The 23838-nt window shown below is 37.3% G+C and overlaps 1 protein-coding gene across 2 annotated transcripts in view; it reads left to right on the top strand.

The window, feature by feature from the left end:
- The window catches only part of gabrb4 (gamma-aminobutyric acid type A receptor subunit beta4), an 85308-nt gene that overhangs the window by 28779 nt on the left and 32691 nt on the right, over positions 1–23838 (top strand). For both annotated transcript variants that reach the window (XM_028466974.1, XM_028466973.1), the window contains exons 3-4: positions 17172–17239; positions 19279–19499. In XM_028466974.1, coding sequence (XP_028322775.1) covers positions 17172–17239; positions 19279–19499 — 289 coding nt within the window. The remainder of the gene's footprint in view (positions 1–17171; positions 17240–19278; positions 19500–23838) is intronic.

Genomic DNA, 23838 nt, shown 5'->3' with positions numbered 1-23838 from the left:
CAAATCAGGCTGTTTGTGTAGAGTTGCTGAGAAAGTGACTTTTCAGAGGCTAAAACTATGTTTTTGGGGTTCTTAGAGCAAATTGAGATGGTTGAAAAATAGCATGATATGGGACTTTTAAACATCATCCTGTTAATCATGCTATAAAGTGCTGTTCGCCAATTGTTTTTATTTAATAAATGCTTTAGTGAGACAAAGGATGAGGGTTCATACATTAGCGCAGCCCATTTGAAAAACGATTACATTTGTTCCTTACCAGACACGGTACTTTTAGCAGCCTCAATCAGGAAGTTCTTGGAAGTTGTGCTAGCAAGACGTGCTATTCGGGAAGCCGGGCTTACATCGCAGATGACGTTAGAGGTAGTAAATAAATGGGGGAAGACAATACGTCCGTCTCCAGTTTGTCCAATGATTTATATCTCGGTATGGCATACAACTATCAAGAAACACTACCAGAAGAGGCCAATATGAAGCTAAGTTATCAGTGCTAGGCATGTCTGAGTATCCATACAAAGTCCCAGCCAACACTTCAATGAACAATCCAAAACATTGGCCCAATTTCATCTACCAAGATCTTTACAGTTACCTCATAAATGAACCCCGTGAGTAACCCGCACGGTTAAAATCCTGCAGTAAAATCCTCACGCGCCATTAATCACAGTGCACTTTATAACAGAGCTCCAACAGATATAAATACAACATATTGCCATCTAGAATGAAAACTAAAGCCACCAAGATCCCCCTAAAATTCTGAATCCTCATTTCAGATTTTAACTGTTCACTTACCGGTTATGAAATGGAGAGAGCACACGTACGAATGGGATGTTTTTGCATACCAGTTTTTATTGTATTGTATTGTATTGTATTGGTTTATTTGATCTCCTATCTGTCCTATGTCATCTGTCCTATGAAGGAAAGCCAGCGCCAAACAACAGCTCTTCGGCTGGGTGAAACCTTTTCTGTTACAACGAGAGTCAATACGTTGTTAACGTTGTTTTCCACCCAAACAAATATGGCGTCACAATTTACCCAGATGCCCAACTTCCCACATAGTTCATGGTAATCTTGGTTGCACACATTAATGCAACAATAGTCTTTATGGGGTAGCTCCAAGGTATGGGAAAGTGATCATCATGTCAGTATTTTTACTTGTGTAAAAATATATATATAAAAAGCAGAGGGATGATCTTATTAAGTGTGCAAGTGGAAGTGTTGCGTACCGTCCTTTACAGGTGTGATGCCCCGGACTGATTCTAATAATTAAAAAAAAATTAATAAGTAACTTTCTCACAATCTCTTGAAAATAACCTGTTCATTTGAAGCCACAAATCGTTTGTCTTTGTAAAGCATACAAAAACTATGCCAAAAGTTAAGTAACAAAAGCAAATATTCTCCATGTTAAATATTCACAGTTATCTGGATCAATGATCCTCATCATGGTACCATGATTATTCACACTTTAAAAGCTTGTAAGAAATATCCAGTAATAACAGTACAGTAGGTCCAAATGCTTGTCCCCTGTTAGAAGAAAAAAAAAATGTGGATCTACTGTAGATCCGATCTGGATGAAACTCTGTGGAGCAACTGAGGAACCAACCCAACATAACTGAGTCAAATATAATAAATGTTGGTCAATTCTGAATCAAGATGTGAATTTTTGAAAATTCACCAATAGCTGGGTTTCCATTACAGATTTTTGCAAAATGAAAGCGGTGTATCTAAATGTCGACAAACTATAATTGCGCTTTGAGCGTGTTTCCAATGAAGGTTGTTTTGGACAGGAGCCTCGTAACTCCTGTGAAATCTCATACCGCGAGACTTCGCTGCAGAAAAACAGACACTCGGAACCTCCTTAGAACACTCTGTATTCCTTTGTTGTTTCACGTCTAATGTGGCAGTAATCATTTTAAAGTATAATGCTAGGAAATGTCCCGGTCTCCTCTTCTGTTTACACGTACCGCAACATGTTTTCTCGGAGAGCGGTGGTCATTTGACCAGGTACCTCACATCATGTGACCATGTACGTCATATTCAATGTTGTATATTGGTGGAAAAAGTGTTTCCATAGCGTTTTTGCGACACATTTTAATACCGAAACAAATGTAAGAGTAAAAACCTTTGAGCAATATTTGAGTGTTTTTTCGAAATTCAGGTGTTTCCATTACCAGTTTTTATTACGCTATTTAAATTTGGCGCATTTCCAAGGGTCAATGGAAAAACAGCTGATGACAGATTAGGATTTTGTTCAAAACTGATCCATAATCAGTATGTTGATCCGGAACCCCAACAAAATGAAAGGAATGTTTCATGGATTAGATTTTGTCAAAAATTGTGAAGTACTTTTGACGTAATACTGCTAACAGAGCAACAAACAAATAATATTATCTTTTTGGTAAAATATGTTTTTCACAAGCTAACAAAGGCTTCTACAAGAATGGGGATCTCAACAATGTTACATTCTATCGTGTTATCATTGTCTTTTCTGTAATTCCTGCAATTTGCAAAGCCAATTTACGCTATTACAAGCTTGGCCATATCTTAACTTACCTCTGCTTTGGGGACTTTCATTGTTGGCGTTTTTTCTTTAAGCCTTGTCATTTTGATATTGAAAAAACAGCTCAGATAGGAAACCACCTGATCTGCCCGATATGTTACAGTGCTTTCCAGAGTTAGTTTCAGGAGCACAAATTAATATATTAATAAAGATCAAGTGCATGAAGCTTACCCTCCTGAGACTTATGATCAGTGAGGAGGATCTACGCATAATTACTGCAGGTTAATGTAATTACGCAGACAGCTTCAGCAGGACTTACCTATACATAGTACGCCACTGGAACAATTGGGATTTAATGCATGTATAGGGTTATTCAGGAGATTAGCGTCGGGTTACTGAAAGCAATAAAGACAGATGTCCAAGTAGGAAAAAAAATATGTGCAACAGTTTTCATTTCAGCTTTTTTTTTTGCTAAAAAAAACCATTCAGCTCTTCATCCAAAGGGTACGTGGAAAAAGTACCATTGATTAAAAGTGCCAAAGTGTGAGTCGTCGAATAAATTAAGGCCATAAGTAAATAAATAATAGGTTGGACCGCAGAGAACTGTTACATTAATTATACACTTCTTTAGCCAATAGTTTCCTAATAGCTTCAGGAAAGAAATCTTGCATCGGGCACAATTTGTCCTCAAGTGCCCGAACAAGGGCAGACTAGTTTTTCTTCCTGTAGGACGAATCGAACCATCAAAAGTCAGTGTTAATCTACATTTCTTTGAAGTTTGAATAAAAATGTGAAATGAAATTCCAGAAATGATTGATCATCTATATAATAGTGGTCATTTCCTATTTTACCGCAGGTTTAGATGTTTTTAAAGCCATTGTCTCCATCCATCTATATCCATCATCCAAAATGATTAGACCCAGAACCCAGGACAAGACCTAGAACCAACAATCTCAACAAAACCAAACCCTTGAATTCTCTCTTTCCTCCTTTCGAGTACTTTGATAATGTACGTGCGTGATTGTAATTTATCAGTTGGAAATGTTGCTCTCAATACGTGCTGTGTTCCATAAGTCACTGACAAAATCTATGTATGTAAGCAGGAAGCATAGTTCATATTCAGCCTTTTCATTGCAGGGTTTAAGTAGGTTTTATATATCAGGTCCGAGGTTTGTGACAGGAGAGGACGATAAGATGAGGCCACCTTTACTTATCCTCTGTCTTTCTGACTTCCTGTGATGTACTGCCTCTGCTCTTCTGTTTCACCTCATCCTGTTCTTTTGTCTTCTTTCGTCTCCTTTTCCACTCCTCATGCCAGAGCTGCTCTAATGATTTGCCTTTATTCACCAGCTACTGCGCCATTGTTTCATTCTTTACAGTTTTCATTGCAGTGTGCTCTGTTGAAACTTTCAGCAGTATAACTCGGCCTGCATTTTTACTTTTCCGTTATTATAACCTAACAGAACAGACCATACAATTAGGTTTAGATTCTTGAAGCCTTTTTTGAAGATTGTGGTCTAAATAGAGGAGGAGGAAGAAAAAAACACTTGCTATCTGGCTTTATTACAACACAATACAGCCTATTAGATGCATCATCCGGTTTGCACCACTACCTATCATTATGTAGCACTGGTGGTGCCAATCCCAGCTGACTCTTGCAGTTTATTGCTGGGCAAAAGGGAATAGGAAAAGACAGTGACAAATGCATCTACATTCAGTTTGGATCAATCAAGGTAGACATTTTTGGATTTCTGCAGAAAACTAGCGAGAGCATACAAAAGCCACTCACAGTGACCAGAGGCACTATTTCTGCAGCGCCGCACGCACGGCGCACTTACAATTAGGATTATTTTAACTTTTCAAGGTCTGCATCATGTGTCAACATTCAAAAAAGTGTGTTCCATAATGTCGACTTTGACAAAAGCAGTAGTTAAAAAGAATCATACATAATTCTTTTTGAAATGCGAAAAAATACCTACTATTCATTCATATACATTAATGTATATAAGTCCCTCCTTCGTCCTATACAAATGAAAACGATCGCCGAGTGCGTCCAGCCAATAGGCTTAGACTTCCTGTTTTTGAGACTGTCAATCAAAGTGAATGAGGAATTGTGCACGGAAACAAGGCTGCGCGTCACAACAGCAAACAGGTAAATATGATTTTGGCTCTTACCTGACCCATAGACCTATATCAATGCGACCTTGTTATGTTCCACGATGTGCGTGCAGAAAAGTAGAGGTGTGGCTTCTGGTAGATTGCAGAGGCAGGGGGAGGAAGTGGAGCTGTTGAGGGCGGGACATCGAGACGTTTCTCAGAAACTTTATAGCAGCTTTAAAGGGTGAAATTACTGAGCCGCGGTGCTCGGAAAAACACAAATATTTAAAAACCTGTTTATGCAGGTGAACACTGACATTGTCTGGTCTCAAATGTGGTTTTACGATGTGTTTTTTTGTCACTTGTCTGCACATGCTGTCAGAGGTCAACACTACAAGAAGTGCAATCATTATGAGACAGCAATGCATGTTTTTTTATTGCAATGAAATAAATAAATTTATTTTATTGCTTAATTGTGACCATCACCAGCCCTCCCTAACGAAGGGTAAGAAACATTTTATTATAGGGTGGATATAAAAAGGGAGACCAGTGTTACACTTAGGTGGAAGGGGAGGTGGAGGGGGCAGGGGAGAGAGACTCAAGGCAGGAAATAGAAAGGGTGGGGAAGAATATATTATTTTACAGTGAGAGTGAGATGAGCTAAAATAGTGGTGGCTGTGGACAGAGGTAATGTATTTGGGATCAACATGTCTAAAGTTAAGCCCAGTATGAGTTTTATCCCACATCTCAAGGCATGCCAGTGCATCGTAGACCAGTGTATGTGGAAAAACCGCTACTGCAAAACCAGGAGCCGCCCCGGGCCCGCAGATGCAGCCAGGCCAGCAGAAAGAGTGGGGGCCAAGGAGCCCCAGGCCACCCCCTCACGACGGAGCAGCCCCCCAGACGCCCCTGAAATCCCAGGCTGAGAAGCAGCCACCGCCCCCCACACACACATCAGAGAAAGCCCCAAGGAGCCGAGCCCCCAGCGCATCCCACCACCGACTCCAACCCCCAACCCCAAGGCCCCCCGCCCCACCGGCACACAACCGATGCGGAGCAGCAGCCTCCAGCCAAAGGCGCCCCGGACCCACCCACCAGTCCGCAGATAGCAGGACAGACCTACCAAGCGGCCAATATCAACCTCAACTACCGGAACAGCGAGAGCCGCCCCCCAGCAAAGACCATCATCCCGGAGCGCCAAGCAACCCCGCCCCAACCCCATTATTAGCGGCGCTAGCCTAGCATAGCCACATCGCGTAACGAGCCAATTGTCATGATGACATAGGCCTATATAGACACAAAAACACATACATAAGCCTACCCTAAAGAAAATATATGCATCCAAGCTTTTGTAAGTCCTCATCTTCTCCATTGTCTAGACACCAGGGCTGTTAATTAGCTACTCATAAATATCAGGCCATTGGAGGTCTGGCCATGTCGTCGGGTTGTTTTTCCATAAACCTTGAGGTGCTTAATATGGACATGATTCCAAACCAACAAGATTTAACTTCCTTTCATATCGGTGCTTGTGCTTCTAATCTGCTGAAATATTCCTACAACATTGAGTAAAACCTTTGTGTTATCCGCGGTAAATGGTGTAAATAGCGGTTGTCAGGCAAATGTAAACCCCTCTTAAAATGGTGGAGGGCGTTGCTAAGGCAAATATCCCGGATTATGATGTCACAGCGAAAAGGTGTATTACAGAGACCTTACATGTGTGTGTGTTTTTATTTGTTTAGCATGAATAAATGTTACCTTTTGTCTTACTTTTGTGATTACATCATTGGAATCAGTTTATTTAAAATGATCTTACACAAACTGTATTGTTTTGATATCATGATTTGCCTGAACACATGCACATGCCTGAACATATGCATTGTATACATCTTTTTAATCGAGAATTGGTTGAATCGAGAATCGGTTTTGAATCGAATCATGACCGTAATAATCGGAATCAAATTGAATCCTGAGACACCCAAAGATTGACATTCCTACAAAAGTCTGCTATCTTACATGCCAATAATAAACATGGAGCATCTTTTTTAGATGTCTTAAAGACTGTTTTTGAAGGCAGGCACTGAAACAGTCATTTAGGTCACACTATAGCTGCAGGATATGACATTAAGAAGCATCATGTGTTAGTATGGCTGCTTTTCTATATATGTGTGTGTGTATGGCAAAACGACGTCATGCTAGGAACAGCTGACCTGCAGTAATGTTTGGCTCTTGTGGGTGTTTAACACATCATATACACCCATTTTCTTTACTGGCTGTATTAACCATCCTTGTATAGTTGGAATATCGCTAAGCTCTCAACTTTGTCATGGAGCCAGTTTAAAGAAAAGCTTATTATTTGATAGTTTTGGACAGAATGTGAGTCATATATTGCAGAGTCACTGCTACAGTAGAACCAACAACAGTCCAGTGGCACAGACAGGAACATGTTCTTACCTGTAACAGATTTGGTTGTAAAAAGGGTTTAGAAAAAAATCCGATTTCACTGTGTTAATAAAAGTAATAATTATATAATTATAATTAAAAAATATATATCTTTACCATATGACAATCAGTACGTTCAAGTTTTATTATAGAGTACATATTTGAGTTGCACTGTTCATTTGTAGATTTTTTGTCATAGTTGTCTTCAGTCAAAAACATTGTGCCTTTACTGCAGTGTCTGCTATTGTTGGTTAATCTCAGCTGTCAGGAGAATAATTGAGCAACATGTTTTTAAACACAGGCAACGCTATAGTGCAGTGCACCATGAGAGCTGAAGCCATTAGAAATAAAAGAAGCAAGCACAGATTCAGAGATGTATGCGTCGTCATCCCGCTTCGCCTGCAACACGATGGAGAAAATGCGTGCTAGTTTTATACATGATTCACATACAATCATGTGCATGTAGACAGAATTCTATTGTAATTACAGTGTATCTTGTTTTCAGATTAACTACCATATTAGCGACAGAGGCAGGGTTGTCTGTGGCACAATGTGCCCTCGGCTCCACTTCTTTTCTAATCATATGCACACACACTTTCTGTCCCTGTGGTCTGTTTAACATTAGCAGAGTGATAAAGCATTAGTGCAAACCTTTGTTCTCCGTGTTTCTTCACACAAGCACCCCACTCCCCAGGCGCCCGATAAAACGTGTGATTATTCAAACCAAAGGCTTTCACTGTTGTTTCTGTTGTTGTTTTTAACTTGGAAACGTTTGCTGCACCTTGTTGCCAGATTGGGAAATCCCCTGCCGTGCAACCAACACTTCGTGTAATACCGGGCGAAAATTCAATCGTACTTTTCCAAATGGCTGTATCGCATTCCCATTAGTCATCAAACACTAGAAGGATTCAATTAGCATTTTTTTAATTTATTTTTTTATTGCTTAGCTTTGTTTCTTAATATGCTTGTTGTAGAAAAATGCCTTTGATTGCAGAAGAAATTACCAAAGCCATTGTTTGCTTTTCCTAATGTTTTTGTTTTTTGCAGATCCTAATTAAAAATGTTTGTAATAGCAGTTAATGTAAAATATAATTAAATAGTGAGGATTTGTAACATATCACATTTAGTCCATCTGTACCAACCAGGGCGCCATAGTGTTTAGAATACTTCATACAGTTACACTTTGTTCTGGTGTTTCTACAGTTATTGATTCATTACCAGTTTTTAAACCTATTAGAACAGTGACATCATACTGTGGGTTATACTAACTCAGATGGGTAATTCTGTCTTTAAGGTGCTATACTGACTCCGAGGTGTAATACGAGCAGACTACCCCTGTGATCAAAGGAACGCATCATCGTTTGGATCTTCTTTGGGAAATGCATCTCATCTGGTTTTATTTACTCGTTCTGAAATTAATCCATCCATTTTCTGACCCGCTTGCTTCCTTTTTTGGGGTCACAGGGGTCTACTGGTGCCTATCTCTAACTGTTATTGGTAGGGATGTCCTGATACAACTTTTTCATTTCCGATATGATACCTTGCGTATCGGTCGATACCGATTTTGATCTGATAACAGCATGAATCATATATACTTTTATTTTTTATTTTTTTTAATTACTATTATTGTTTTTTTTTTTTCTCTCTCTATCTTTTCTTTAATAAAAAATAATATTAATTACTAATTTTGTAGTGTGAAATGTTAGAAAAGGCTTGATCAGGTGATGTTACTATGAGGAAAAACTGACCCATTTATTATTAACCAATTAGTTACATGAATTTTTAACCTTCAACATAACATTTACAGTATTCTACAGTTGAATAAAATTAATAGAAAATGAATTGAAAAAATAAAAAAACTGGAAAATCCGCAAATTTTAATCCGATATTCGTTTTCAGGCTAATATCGGACCAATATCTGATATCAATATTGGATCAGGACACCCTGGACAGGGCAACACTCAATCCCCATTGACTCATACGGGAACTCTAGAGACCCCAAACAACATGTTGGGAGGAAGCCGTGGAAAAAAAAACCACACAAGCATGGGGAGAACATGCAAACTCCACACAGAAAGAACTAGGGGCCCGATATTGATATCAGATATCGGTCCGATATTAGCCAGAAAACGAATATCGGATTTTATCGGACTGATAGAAGTGCTCCAATAAGTTTTTGTTGTTTTTGTTGTTTTTGTCCCTGCACAAAGTGTAACCACTATTCCACTGTGGACCAGTAGTACTGAAATATTCTTATCAAATTCTCCTATCACATGTCCACACTAGCATTGGGTGATTTTGTGAAAACTCTGAATTGTGCACACTGCACTATAGCCGTTGGAAAATAATAAATAGGGCAGGCAGGCTGCCCACTGCGTCAGTATTGCTTGGCTGCCCTGAGGTGAGAGAAGACTGTCAGACTGGAAGCTGAATGTGCTAACATGTTCGAGATAAGAGGCCAGCATACATAGATAATAGGCAATAGATTAACAGCTTCAAAAGCACTTCTCAACAAGGAATTAATGGTTAGCAAAGCAGGAAGCACGATGAGGCATTTTCAGGAACTTCCTCTCACTTCAAAAGTTACAAACAACACTCTGTCATAACAACTGGCAATTGAAAAACTAAATGCCAAATCTTCAACCTTTTTTTTTTGTTTTTGTTTTTTTTTTACAAGAACTGCATTTAGGAGAAAAACATGTAGAAAATCCATTGTTAAGTGCTCTGTTCACTGAGCAACGTGGATGACCATATTATGTTTCTCAGTGGTAATTCTCTCAGTGTTATTTATAATAAGTACGTCTGTTTCCACAGTGGAAACTTACATTCTGTCCTGATGCCAACATTGAGACACCTCTGAGATCGAACCAAACATGTTACGATAACCTCAACATTACACATTTACCGTGTTTACAAAGGTCCGTGTGTCCATCCACTCTTTTCATTATATCCATGTCTTTTAAGGCTCTTATTAAATAGTCTCGGCTGGAGTTCGGGCCGCCGCCATCTTGGATTGTGTCGTCACCGGCGCGTCAAGTCGCGCTAGCGTAGAACGACTCGAATTAACTTTTTATCGACACGTGCACTCCATACAACTATTGCAATATAAATTTAAACAATTGACATATTTACCCGTTTATATACAACATATAAATTATTTCATCATAGTCATATACAATTTTCATATGTACACAAAGAAAAAAATACTTGGGGTACTTTTACTTAAATCAACAGATTTAAGGAAGTTTCCACTGCTCTTTTGTCTTATACTCCTTGTAAAGACGTGTTATATTAGTCTATTTTGTTTTTAAATTGGTGCAATTTTTGTGGCTTTAGACTCCAATTACATTTTTGTATAAAATATTTTGTCTACAATATAAAAAGGTTCAAAATATAATGATATAATATAATAACTATTTTTTATAGTTTCTGTTTTCACTGTATCCATAATAATAATAATAATCTTTCCCAACTGGAACTGTTGATTGATTTGTCACATGACTGCTCCAGGGTTTGAGCTTGTTTTATTTTGTTTCACGTCTGCCTGGACTGCAGCTCTTTGTTTTTTACACTGCTGCCAACTTGTTTGTAGTTTTATTTCAGCAAGTTTCACTTTCACAGTTACAGTTGGAGACCTTTGTAATTCAATACCCTAGTTACAGTACAGCAACCACATGAAACTGTATCAACTCAGTGAATTAATAAAAATGGCCTGCGTAAAGGCTTTTTCAAATTAAAAAAATTATCCTGTGAAATCTGTGACCTGTTGATCTGCACAACTCAAAGAATCGGAATCGAGAATCGTTCAGAACAGGAATCGAAATTGAGAATCGGAATCGGAATCGTTAAAATCCAAACGATGCCCAACCCTACTAACTGAGCATTAAAACGATTTAATAAAACAATGAATTAGTAGTTCCTCTCTTCTCTTTCTGTCTCTTTTTTGACATAAAAAACATGACTATCACCTATTTGCCTAACTAATTTAAAGTTTATTACCTCCGCCAAAGATGTAATATTCTCATCAGCGTTTATTTATTTCTTTGTTCATCTGTGGACAGGTTTATGGCAAAACAGCAATAAGTTATTACCAAAACATGTTCTGTGTGATTTGAGCAAGTAAAGAAACAGTTATATACAGACAGAGTTTACATTTTTTATTGTAGCTATTGTTATTTTATTGGGTACAAATGTTGGTTTGGTGAGGCCTATGTTTTACTGAAGCAGTAAAAACCTCTGCCAATAACAGAGAGACTCATTTTGGAGTTTGACTTTTCATCCTGTGAACAAATGAAATTTTGACACCTCCGGGTGAAACTTAGTGGTTCTTTTCTGATTTGGGTTGTGTAAAATGGAACCAACCGACATCTAAATGAAGAACTTCCTCTAATAGGAACATGGGTAATACACAAAACACTGGGGTCGTGAGATAACATCTGAAATTGAAGCTTAAAGCAGAACTTTTCCCCTCTTGTAGACATATCTTTCATTTTTTCTCAATATTCTAAATGTTAAACAAAGGCAGGTCAATAGGGTTTTTTTTAATCACAGATTAGAGGATATTCCAACATGTCAGCTATTGCTTAAAATTACAGCTGTCTTTATTTCATGACATTTTTCTTTCTTATTCTAGAAAAGTGATAAAAGCAAGAACATATTAAATTTGATTATTAAATGCATACAGCATTGTGCTGGAGAACCAATAGGGTCCGACACTCAAACAAGCCAAGAGTCCTTTTATTCATTCATGCTGGGTCTGATTCCTGTAGTGTGCCCTGCGGGAGCCAGGCTGAGCCTGACCGTGCATGCAGACTACTGCGTGTGAAACCATTTGTTCAACACTGGTTAGGCCTCCTGAGCACTTCAGGTCAGTGAGCCTTTGGTTGTGGATTACATGGATTCTTTCAAATCTGCTTTTGGTTTGCCAGGACAGCCCTGGAATGGATAAATGTAAATTGAAATGGACACTTTTGTTCCACAGCTATTTTGAAAAAAGTACAAGTTTTTAATACAATTTTTTTTATTAAAAATTTTGAAATTTTTTTTTGAAAAAAATCGATTCGGCGATATATCGCAATATTACGTTACGCGATTCTCGGATTGATTCTAAATGCATCCATATTGATTTAATTATTATTATTATTATTATTATTATTATTATTTGTATTTATTTATTTATTTTTTATTTACTTTTTTAACTTTTATTTAACCAGGAAAGTCTTTTCCACTGCAGGAGACATTGTAACTACACAAATAAATGCACTGAAACCTGGGCATGTTGACCAGTTTGTGTTTTTTCAATAAAATCTAAAAAGAAAGTACAAACTTTCTGCATTTATTTGTTGTTCTAGGCATCTACCTCAGTTAAGTTTGCTCTAAAATCATGTTGCGCCAAAGTCAAAGTTGTTTTAAAAGCCACAGGCAGATTGTATATTATATTTTTATTTTAAGTTGTTGGCACATGGCATGTTAAAGCCAATGTTTTGAGTGTAAAATATGCTAATAATATATGTTTCATACATAATGTTCTCATGAAGGTGTAAACATTTACAGATTAGTTGTTTCTTAAGTTATATATAAAAAAATATTGCAATAATCACCTTATACTTTAATATCGGGATATATCGTATCGTATCGTGACCCATGTATCGGGATACAAATTGTATCGCTAGATGCCAGGTAATACACACCCCTAATATGTTATAAACAGTGATGAAAACATACTTTTTTGTCCACCAGCCACTGTGCCTAATACATTTTAAAATCTACGATCCACTCAACATTTTATCTGCTTAGATCCCAATGCCACGAAACTAGAGATGTTTGATATTAGCTTTTTGCCCATATCTGATATTCCAATACTGTCCATCACTTAATTTCTAATTTCCAATATCAACGGAGACCGATACATACATACATAGACTCCCTCTATCAACCTAATTTTTTGTTGACATATACTGTATCTATCTTCTTAACATGTCGACTAAAACAACAGCGCGGTTTTTCAATATCGGGAAACTGTTACCAATGTAAACCGATGAGATATATCGGCAAATTCCATTAGTGGGCCAATAATATCTCTAGAAACACATTTTTCTTGCATAAGACGAGCACAAAGTATTTATCAGTACTTGTTAGCAGAGCAGATTATTCAGTATTTACGTGACACTAATAAATGGTTACAGATTGAACCTTTCTGAGGGTCATCTTCCAGGTTGTGAAATAACAGGAGATGAAGTCTGAATAAACAAAGTGGTTCAAATTGAAGGTTGGAAATCTATATCAACATCTCACAGCAAATACTGGAATTTACAGTGAGACAACTTCAACTTTTTTTTTACATGTTCAACTGCACTGGACCCACACAAAGGAGATACAACTTGTGAATGTGATATAAAAGTCTGTGGTAACACTTTACTTGAACTTTTATACATAAGGCTGACATTAGGCTATCATTATTATGACATGACACCTGTCATTACCACGAATAAGGTGTCATGAAGGCTGTCATTAAGTGTCATTTGTTACCCTAAACCTTCGTTACCCTAACCCCAAACCCTACCTAACCCCACTAGAGCCCTCCACCTAGCCCAATTGCCAACATAGCTCCAAAGGTGTCATAATTTAGCAAACAACACTTAATGACAGCCTTCAGGACATCTTATTCATGCTAATGACAGCCTTATGTATGAAACTTCAGATAAAGTGTGACCAAGTTTGCTAAAAGCGAGGAAAGAAGTTAGCATCCATTTTCACTCAAACACAATAAAAGCACAAAATTGTCACTCACATACTGATCTTTATTTTAAAAGTTGTGCCTTCAAACATTATTATATAAATCATTCTACTGTAATTACACAATACATCCCTGTGTGGACCTCCTGACCAGCAAGCTGAATATTGGTATGTACATTTACACTACTGTCCTGTTGTTCAACCTGCCATGTCTCATTGTGAATTTCACAAAAGGTATGTAACACACAGCATGCTGAGACAATGTGGCTGACAAGTGGAAGACATCTCCATCTTCCTTTCAAACGGCCAAAAGCACTTCTCAACAGTCATCGTGGCCTCACTGAGTCGGTTGCATCTCTTCCCTCTGGAAATGGCTTAAGTAGCCAAGGCGGTAGTGGGTGAGCACTGCAGCACGGCCTAAAATTAGCAATGCCACATTCACAACTTTAAATGTCCTAGTCCAGTTTGGAAGCAATGTGCAACTCTGCACTCGGTGGTACAAAGACAAGTTAGCAAAGACTCTAGCGTCATGTATTGTACCTTGCCTGGCCAGCCAACATTTATCAGTCAAGATTTTTAAACTGTGGTCCACAACTGCTAATAGCAGGACTGCCGAGACCCTTTCTTGTTGTAATATTATGCTGAATGCTACACAGGGGCCAGGATGCCAATGTGTCTCATCCATTGCACCTTAAACCTGTGAAAATCCCCATTTGAACCTAAAACCCTGGACAATATTACTAAGATCAGCCTCAGATTTAGTTTTCTCACCAAGCAGGTGAGATATGGATCCAAACTCTAAATGGAACAGAGATAGGGTCACATAAAACTTGGCCACAGAATGTCCCACACGTCCATTGTTTTGCCACTCCATGTCATACCAGGTCTCACCAACATGTGGGGTGTGGTTGGGCCCAAATGATTCTGAAAAGTCAGAGTGTTTTCTAGCTGCTCCAGTTGCTACTAAATACAGAAGCATGAATAAATTGGGTGAAATGACACATAGTGCTTACGTATATTAAGCTCAAAGGACAACCCTTTCTTTCCTTGGGTTATGTGATATATCCCACTGACGCTGTTGTAAAGGTTTTAGCTATAACTGGCTTTGCGTTACCGTAAAAACAATGTGAGGTTGTTCTCTCTCTCCATCTCTGTCTCTGCATTCGTTTTTTTTTTTTTTTTTTTGTACAGAATTTGCTGGATATCTCGTCATTTTGCCTGTTTTTCATCTTGGAAAGCTTCTTGTGATCATATCGTTTGGTGTGAGCACCAAAGGAACACCCAAAACCACCAAAAGCATGCCGATCTGTTGCTGTTCCATTGTTGAAAGAGAAGGCGGACGTTCCGCGTGCTTTTACCCACTTGCTTTGACCACTAGAACTCTCCTCATCTTATTTCTGGGTGTCTGCCCGTAGTCTAAACTCCATTAATGGTGCCGAGTCGCTGGAGTGAATCTAAGAGGGATCAGCTTTTCAGGATAGTTTGTCTTTCATTGAAATTTGTCTTTTAAGAAGAGTTACACCAAATAAATATGCACATGGTCAAAAAAGAAGAACTTTGTCTAATGTGTGGATGTTCTATAATCTGACCCAAGAAGTACATCACCCTATCATATGTGAGTCACCTATGGTTAGTGGCTCTAGTCGGAAAAGTTAAAGCAGTTTTACATTATTATCACCAAATTACAAACCCTTGCTGATGACACTTGCTTTTGGTGTTGAAATGTATTAGCGAGTTATTTTGAAGCCTCAATTACAGTATGTCACTAAATGACAGAAGGATACAACCCACATAAAGTTATGACAATGCCTGATCTTTGTTAGTTTAACATTCTTTCTCAGTTTGTGAGATTGGTGTAAAAAACATAGTAAACAAACTCAACTAACCTAGACAAAAAAATACAATGTGCACTAGTAGAAATGTCTACACCTAAGTCAAACTAGGATACTTTTGTTTACTTTTTTCATGTTTAACAAAACTACTTCACAGCAATTAGATGTAAAAGATATTTTAGGGGTACATATGTCAACAAACTTTTTTTAAAACAGCGTTTTTCCACCTGTTACACTTGGTATTTCTTATTACAGGCCAGCTAGGTTTGGTTCTATTTCCCATAATATAGCGCAGTGCAAAATACACTGTCATACAGTTGGTCTCGAGTTGTTTATGACTCCAGTGGAAATTTCATTTCCCTCATAAAACCCTTAAACATTATCAGAATATACTGATGCAGCTCGGTCCTGTGAACCAATCATTGCACCATTCCTGTTTTCTGAATCAGCAGTTCATATTTTAGCACCAGATCTATCAAAGTAAAAGTGAAACGTTTTGGGGAAACTTTTTTTCTTTTTTCACAGAGAAAAAAATGATTTTTTTGTTAAACATTGAGGATCTATGGCAATAAATCTTTTATCTTCCAAAGGCCACTGCAAAAGTAAGAGTAATGCAAAAAGTGGGATCAAGCAAAGATAAAGAAAATAAATGTATACACTGTCTTTGCTGATATGCATCTGTCATTGTCACATCCAGGCAGGATGATGCTTATATTTGTAATAAAATGTTAAAACCTAATCCAAATAAAGGCAACACAATCAAAAGCTCTATGAGGCAAAGGATCAAGGAATACCCTCACACGTGTTTATTAATTATGACAGTTATTCAAAGTATATTGCAAGCATGCAGATGTTAAGTATGCATTTTGCCGTTGAATAATTCATGCGTTTCCTGAATTTGAGACAATGTGGTACAGTGGGCGTACGTGTGTCTCCCTGTTAATGACCGCAGACAAGGCATTCACAGCTGCTGAAGTCGGTTGGATAAAGTCATTGTGCTGTAATGTACTTGCATGGGAACAATGAATGGATATTCCATGTTAACCTAAAGATGTCTGCATATTAAAGTGGGTTAAGTGTTTATTGTACATGTAAGAAAGTCAATGTGTATCACTGTTTACATGTCTACAACATGTCCTGTGATCATGTAAATGAGGCTTGGTTTGCTCTTCTTGTTCCTGAACATGATTCGCAAGGCTGGAAAATTAGCATGGATGAGTGCAGCTTGTCTGTTGTGTTCCACAAGGTTTACATTGAACTTTGCATACACTCTCAATGCTGGTTGGCATACTATATATGTACCGTATGTAGGCATTGATTTTTATTGAAAAACCACAGAGGAGATAAATGTGCAATGGTGCAAATGTTGCTGATGGTAGCCTTTTAACTCAACCAGTGTTTGGCTGACCAATGAATGAGATTCCTCTAAAATGTAGAGGAAGTTTAGTTTGTCAGATTCAAGATCAGATTGTTGTGGAATTAAAAGAAATCCAGGGAAAATGCTCACCATAATTCCATAAAGGGTCTTGTTTTCTACTTTGTTGGTAATATAATCTTCCCTCTTTCTCCCACAGGCCCTCCAGTCATCGTAGGTATGAGCATCAACATAGCAAGTATCGACTCCATCTCGGAAGTAAACATGGTGAGTCCAAGTCTCAATAGGTCGTCAATAATAGTCGTAATCAATAACTGTTAGCTTGATGAATCATCTTGGAAGGTCTGAACATTAAGGGCCCATAATCTGTGTTAAAAGGTACCTGTTGTGAATTTTAATTGCAACTTCTATCCAAGATCATAATACGAGATGTTTAGTCTGGTAACGTTCTTTAAAAGTCATTGAAAAGCAGCCAGGAGTAGACGAAAGCCGGTAATAAATAAAACAATATCAAAGGAATTCAAGTAGAAAAATCAAAGAAATCAGGTATGAGCCCATGTCTAAACTGCATAGGAATCAAAGACTTAAAGTCACATGAATATGGCTGGTTTCTCCCTTTGGGTTGTATTTTCAGGTTTAAAATTGTGCATAAAAAGTATTTATATATTGTTGTTGTTTTTTTAAATAAATATCCACAAATTTAGTTTATTGGTAATACATGAAACACTTTTTATCTTATATACTGTATCTTTCCATACATGTACCCTTTAAGATGCATTCACACTACACTAGATTACAGCAATAATTTCAATTCTCTAAAGATATGTTGGAAAACTGAACCCAAAAGTAATTGCATTTTTACAAAAACCATATTTTAATTTTTTGATGAGTCCGACCATATTGTATCTACTCACAAAGCACATGTGGACTGGTTGGGCAAACTCCCATGCACCCTCAAGGACCCTGCTGAGGGTACATTTAATAGAACATTTAAAATACTTAAATATTACAATATTTAAGATACATTTAAATTACATTGTTTAAAATGCATTTAAATTACAATGTTTAAAATAGATTTCAATTACAATATTTAAAATACATTTAAATGACAATGTTTAAAATACATTGAAATTACAATATTTAAAATACAATTAAATTACAATATTTAAAATACATTTAAATTACAATGTTTAAAATACAATTAAATTCCAATCTTTGAAGCACATTTAAATTACAATATTTAAAATACATTAAAATTACAATATTTAAAATGCATTTAAATTACAATATTTAAAATGCATTTAAATTACAATGTTTAAAATACATTTAAATTCCAATCTTTAAAACACATTTAAATTACAATATTTAAGATACATTAAAATTACAATATTTAAAATACATTTAAATTAAAATATTTAGAATGCATTTAAATTACAATATTTAAAATACATTTATATTACAATGTTTAAAATACATTTAAATTACAATATTCAAAATACATTTAAATTACAATAATTAAAATACATTTAAATTGCAATATTTAAAATACATTTAAATTACAATGTTTAAAATACATTTAAATTACAATATTTAAAATACATTGAAATTACAATGTTTAGAATACATTTAAATTACAATATTTAAAATACATTTAAATTACAATATTTAAAATATTCCACGTGACCCTGAAACAAGGAGCAAGCGGATCAGAAAATGGATAGATGAATAAATGAAACATTTCATATTTTCATATTCTTTATGTCTTTAACATTTTTTGGCCACCTCGGTGTGTTGATGTGTGTTCTTCGCTCCAACTACCAAGTTAAATTCCTTGTGCTATTTTTTGAAACTGTACCTGGCGAATAAATTCCTTTCTGATTCTGATTCTGATTCTAATTAAGGCTTAGTTGTAGTTTTCTATCAGTCTTATCAAAGTGTTTTTCTTTCTTTCCTTTTATGCGCTCCTGAAAAGATTTAATCCATATCCTCTTTTGTGCACAGCTTTGCTTTTATGTTATTTTCAGTGCTGACGTGCGGGACATTACTGAACCTATTTTTCTCTAATAAGTAACCTATCTCTGATGGTACTTTGTTTTATGTGTGCTACCAGTTGGATCATTTCTGCAATCTCGCTAAGGATGTCAGACAGAACCGTATAGCTATTTTTATCATAAGGCCAGCACATGAAAAACACAGAAAATAAAAGAGAAAAAGTACTTATCTGACAATGGACAGAGGCAAAAAAAAAACAGACATGATTTTCAAACAAAGTTCAAATGTATATGTGTTTCTTTCCTCTTTCCCAGGACTATACCATCACAATGTATTTCCAGCAGAGTTGGCGAGATAAACGTTTGGCCTACGGTGAGCTGAACCTCAACCTGACGCTGGATAACCGTGTGGCAGACCAGCTTTGGCTCCCTGACACGTATTTCCTTAACGACAAGAAGTCCTTTCTTCACGGGGTCACAGTAAAAAACCGAATGATTCGACTGCACCCGGATGGCACCGTGTTATATGGGTTGAGGTAAGAAGCTTGCAGTAGCCATATTGTGTCTTTTTTCCCAAAAAGACGAATAATCCTAAAAAAAAATTATAAATCAAGAAAGGCATCTATACCTTGTTTTATTTGAAGTCATTACACCTTTCATTCAAGAGGCCTCTTTAGTTCTGGAATACACAAACAGAAGTACTGGTACCTTGATGACTTAGAACCTTTCCAGGTTTTTATTGTCATTTCCGCACAAGAACATGTAAAAACTAAATTTGCGCCTCAAGGCCACCAGCATACTCTAATAAATAAATAATAATAATAATAAATAATAAAAAGTGAAAGATGACACAGGTAGCCTTCTATTAAAGCAAGGATCGTCTGTGTGTGTGTGCGTGTGCGTGTGTGTGTTTGTGTGTGTGTGTGGAGAAAAAAACGTGGGTTACACCGGACGGATGGTTAGACCGGAGAGGGGGGAGGGACGTCTGAGCAGCCGCACACTCTCACTGATATACTAGCAAAGCTCTCAAGTCTTACGCATTGGACGTGAGGGAGACACACGCATTTCAACCTGATGTGAGGAGTAGGTGCACACGGCGGCTGATGCCGCTCCCACATGAATACATACTTCCGACGGGCACTGTACTAGTAATACAAAATCAGAAGACACACACAGGACGATGAAGATGATGTGAATGTGTAGCAGTATAAGAGCTTTGCTTTGTTCACACCGGATGCGTCACGAAATGTCCGTATGTCCAGATTGCATACAAAGTCAGTGGATGGATGCGTCTCAGATGCGAAATATTTCCTGTGCGGCGGTGAGGTCCGATTCGCACTTCAAGAGCGTTGGCCATGTGAGCGCGCTCCCAATTTTATGCATATCTGCACATTCGCAAAAGTTATTTATTTTTTATTTATTCAGTTTATTTCCGACATGGTTAAATTCACTTTTTTTTTTTTTTTTTTACATTTTTTTTTTTTTTGTACATGCCGAAAAAGGAGACGAGAGAAGCAGTTTGCTACTAGAGAACACAGTTGAAAATATTGAACTGTTTCGCATGAAAAAAGCCAATCAGATTCTTTGTTGACGATGACATCAGGCCGTACACGGACTCCGGTCTGTTCACGGATTCAACCATGGAGTAGAAGCTGTGTGTGACCACCTGAAGCTGTATGACACAACCTTTATAACCAGGACTGGACTAGGAAGGATTAGGCGTGGAGGAGAATCAGCGAGGAGGTGGTAGTAGCAGGTAAAAGTTCTCTCTGTAGTTTTCATCTTTGAAAGTGGGCACTGAGCTAGGATAGCATTAGCCGCTAATCACACCGTCTTTTTTCACTGGTGGTTTATGTTTATGAGAAGAGAAAAAGGAGCGCAGCTCCTCGCTTCAGCAGGCAGTGAAACTCATGTGTGTTGCTGGTGGGCGGTGCTTTGCTTCAAACGCGCATATGAAGCGAATGGGGACATTTTTGATCCTGCAAAACCTGCGGAACGTTTCGTGCGGTGCCGCAGAAGACGCATTCAGTGTGAACGCAGCATTATTTTTCATCAGTCCTAGATGGAGCCTTGTTGTTTTGGTTCTGATGCTGTGGAGTCTTTTTTCCTCCACGCAAAACCAATGTTAACAATGTGATATCATGTATTAATTACCGTTACGTCTCTAAATACAGTAACTAAATTACTGTAATGATTACTTAAACCCTCTACCCAGGATAGTTTGTTATTAGATAAAATCATAGTTTGTGTATCAATGAATCCAACATAATTTACTCGAAAAAGAAAGGAAACAGGTGAAAATTTCTGCTTTTGTAGCCATCCTAAACCTCAGTTTGTTCACATTTTTGCAAATTGCATTGTAGGATGTGGAGTCACGTATATGGAAGAATAGAAGTGTTTTTACTTCATTCTGATATCAAGGGGAATACAGGGAACAAACTAAAACGAAAAGCAAATTCTTGTTCTTGTATGGCAAATAGATTAAAAAATTACAGTGAGAAGAAGGTAATTGACTATTGCCCCTCTCGTCTTCATTTTTTAACTGTCACTAATACAACCTGTTGATCAACTTGACAGTTTCCTTTCATTTGTATTCACTACACATCATATCGTTATCATTAGTAGGTTCCACAATTTATGTTTCATTTGCCACGTACTGCCTGGACATTGTATGATGCGAGGTAGACTCCACTGTAGAAATAAGCTGCTTGTTTTATCCCTCTTACTGTGCATTTGTCAAGCTGTCTCTAGTTAACAGTCCCACAATTGAAATCCAGCAGCTGTTGTGTGGATTGAGTGGCTTAAATAACTTTGGATGTGTCCGTCGGGTCTCCTTTAGCTTCTAGTTGTGGATAGGACCTTTGAGTCAAACTGCAATGTTCTTTTCTTTGTCCTTGACCGAAGAGAAATAGTGAGAATATCTTCATGTGATGGAACTCACGTCAGGGCCACTCGTACCAGACAATCCAGTGACCTGTCCGGTCTGTTTGGCTTTACCATAACTGCGTATTTCGCAGCAGGAGGAGAGATAAGACTATATTAATAAACAGGCAAGATAAATAGTTAGGGCTCGGCTTATTAAAAAAAAAAAAAAATACAATTTGTGTACCCTTCATTTTATTGGTTATTCCATTTTAAAACCGAATTAAAATAACAAACAAAAGGTGTGGTTATTTTGTTTTACTGACTTAAAACCAAAACAGAAATGCAGAAACCTTTTTTCTGTTTTAAAATTAAAATATTAATGGCGAAATCTTGTCCTGTTTTTGAAATTTTTGGATATTTATGGGAAAATTAGAGTGAGACCTTAAGCACGTCACGTTGTGTCAGAGCAAACAGGACGGTCCAAATAGTATCCAAATAAATAGCTGACTCACTATCTGAGGCTGGTGTCATGAATAGATGTTAGAACTTCTACAATTTGACACTTTTGCCAAAACAATTACACAGCTTTTTTGAGAGCAGTAAAAATATATTTTTTGCATGTTATAATACTGCTAGCCACTAATGGCCTGCTCTCAACACACACAGAAGTTGATCACAAGAAACAAAGATCACCAGTTGGTTCATTACACCATCATTTACATGCTTTTCGTAACATCCATTGTTTTTTTTAATTTTTATTTATGTATTAATAACAATTAAATTCACCAGTTCATCAGTAATGTGACTTGTTATGCGTTGCTCCTTTTTTTGTTCGAGAGTAAAAGTCGCCCCCGCCTGTGGGTCCCCTCTGTGTGGTGAGCTTAAAACATGAAACTTTCATCCTAGTTTCTTGAAAATATTCAACGGAAAAACGCTGCTTGTCTGGTTTTAGATTTTTCTGTAATAATTTTTTGGTTTTTAAGTCAGTAAAACAAAATAACCACACCATTTATTTGTTATTTTGATTTGGTTTTAAAACAGAATAACCAAAGAACGAATGGTACACGGATTCAACACTGTATTGCACTTGTGTTTCAGTGGAAGGTTCATTAACCCAGAAAAGCCTCGAAAATGTCTTGAACCTATGACCAAGATTACTGTGACAAATCAGTCTTCAGCCAATATGCACAGTCATCCATCAAAGGAAAATTCCCACAGGCTCTGTGAGAGTTTAAGAAGTATCAAATCGTTCTTAAACCCAAATTGGATGGCTGCCTTTCAGAAAACATGTTGCTGAAGTAGTTTGATAGAGGCATAAAAGCTGTTTTGTTCCATAAATAGGAGAAAGATAGATGCGTAAGGTTGAGATCATTAAAAAAAAAAATGAATTATTAATGCAATATTGAGTATTCCAAAAGTCTGAGTGACCAAATCGGTGCTGACATGAGTGGAGACGTGATGGCTGAAGTTTTTGTAATCCTTTCTTCTTTTTATGTCTTTATACAAATCTATCATTAGCCAACAAGATACTTTGTTTCACTCAGGCAAAAGTGCCAAAAAATATATAATGAAATCAGATTATTGTATCATCTGAGCCTATTTGGCACAGGCGCTGCAAGCTAATTTTAGTTTCTGACCAGACAGGTACAATCTGTTCTTGCATGTCCCGTTCACCAAGGCAGTAGCCGTCATAATTATCGTTACGTTATAAAAAGGCACCGTCAGATCAGATCATTCTTATTTGTGCAACCTTTACTTTGATTTCATCTTTGTACAGCTTCTTCAATAGCTGTACACAATATTTTAAATAGCTCATTGGATTGTAGTTTTCAAATGTGTGTATAAGATGGGGACATTTGTGCTGCTGCCTAAAAAAACCGGTGGAGACACGAGAGAGTTTAATGCGTCGATGCTACCGAAGTTCCTCTGCACCATCTGATGTGAATAAACATTTCCAGCTGCTCCTGTCAGCATTACTCGCCACATGAAGGTTCCTCCGGAGCCAAAGAA

The sequence above is a fragment of the Gouania willdenowi genome, chromosome 14 (genome assembly GCF_900634775.1).
Source record: "Gouania willdenowi chromosome 14, fGouWil2.1, whole genome shotgun sequence".
NCBI lineage: Eukaryota > Metazoa > Chordata > Actinopteri > Blenniiformes > Gobiesocidae > Gouania > Gouania willdenowi.
This window is presented reverse-complemented; position numbering and strand designations above follow the sequence as displayed.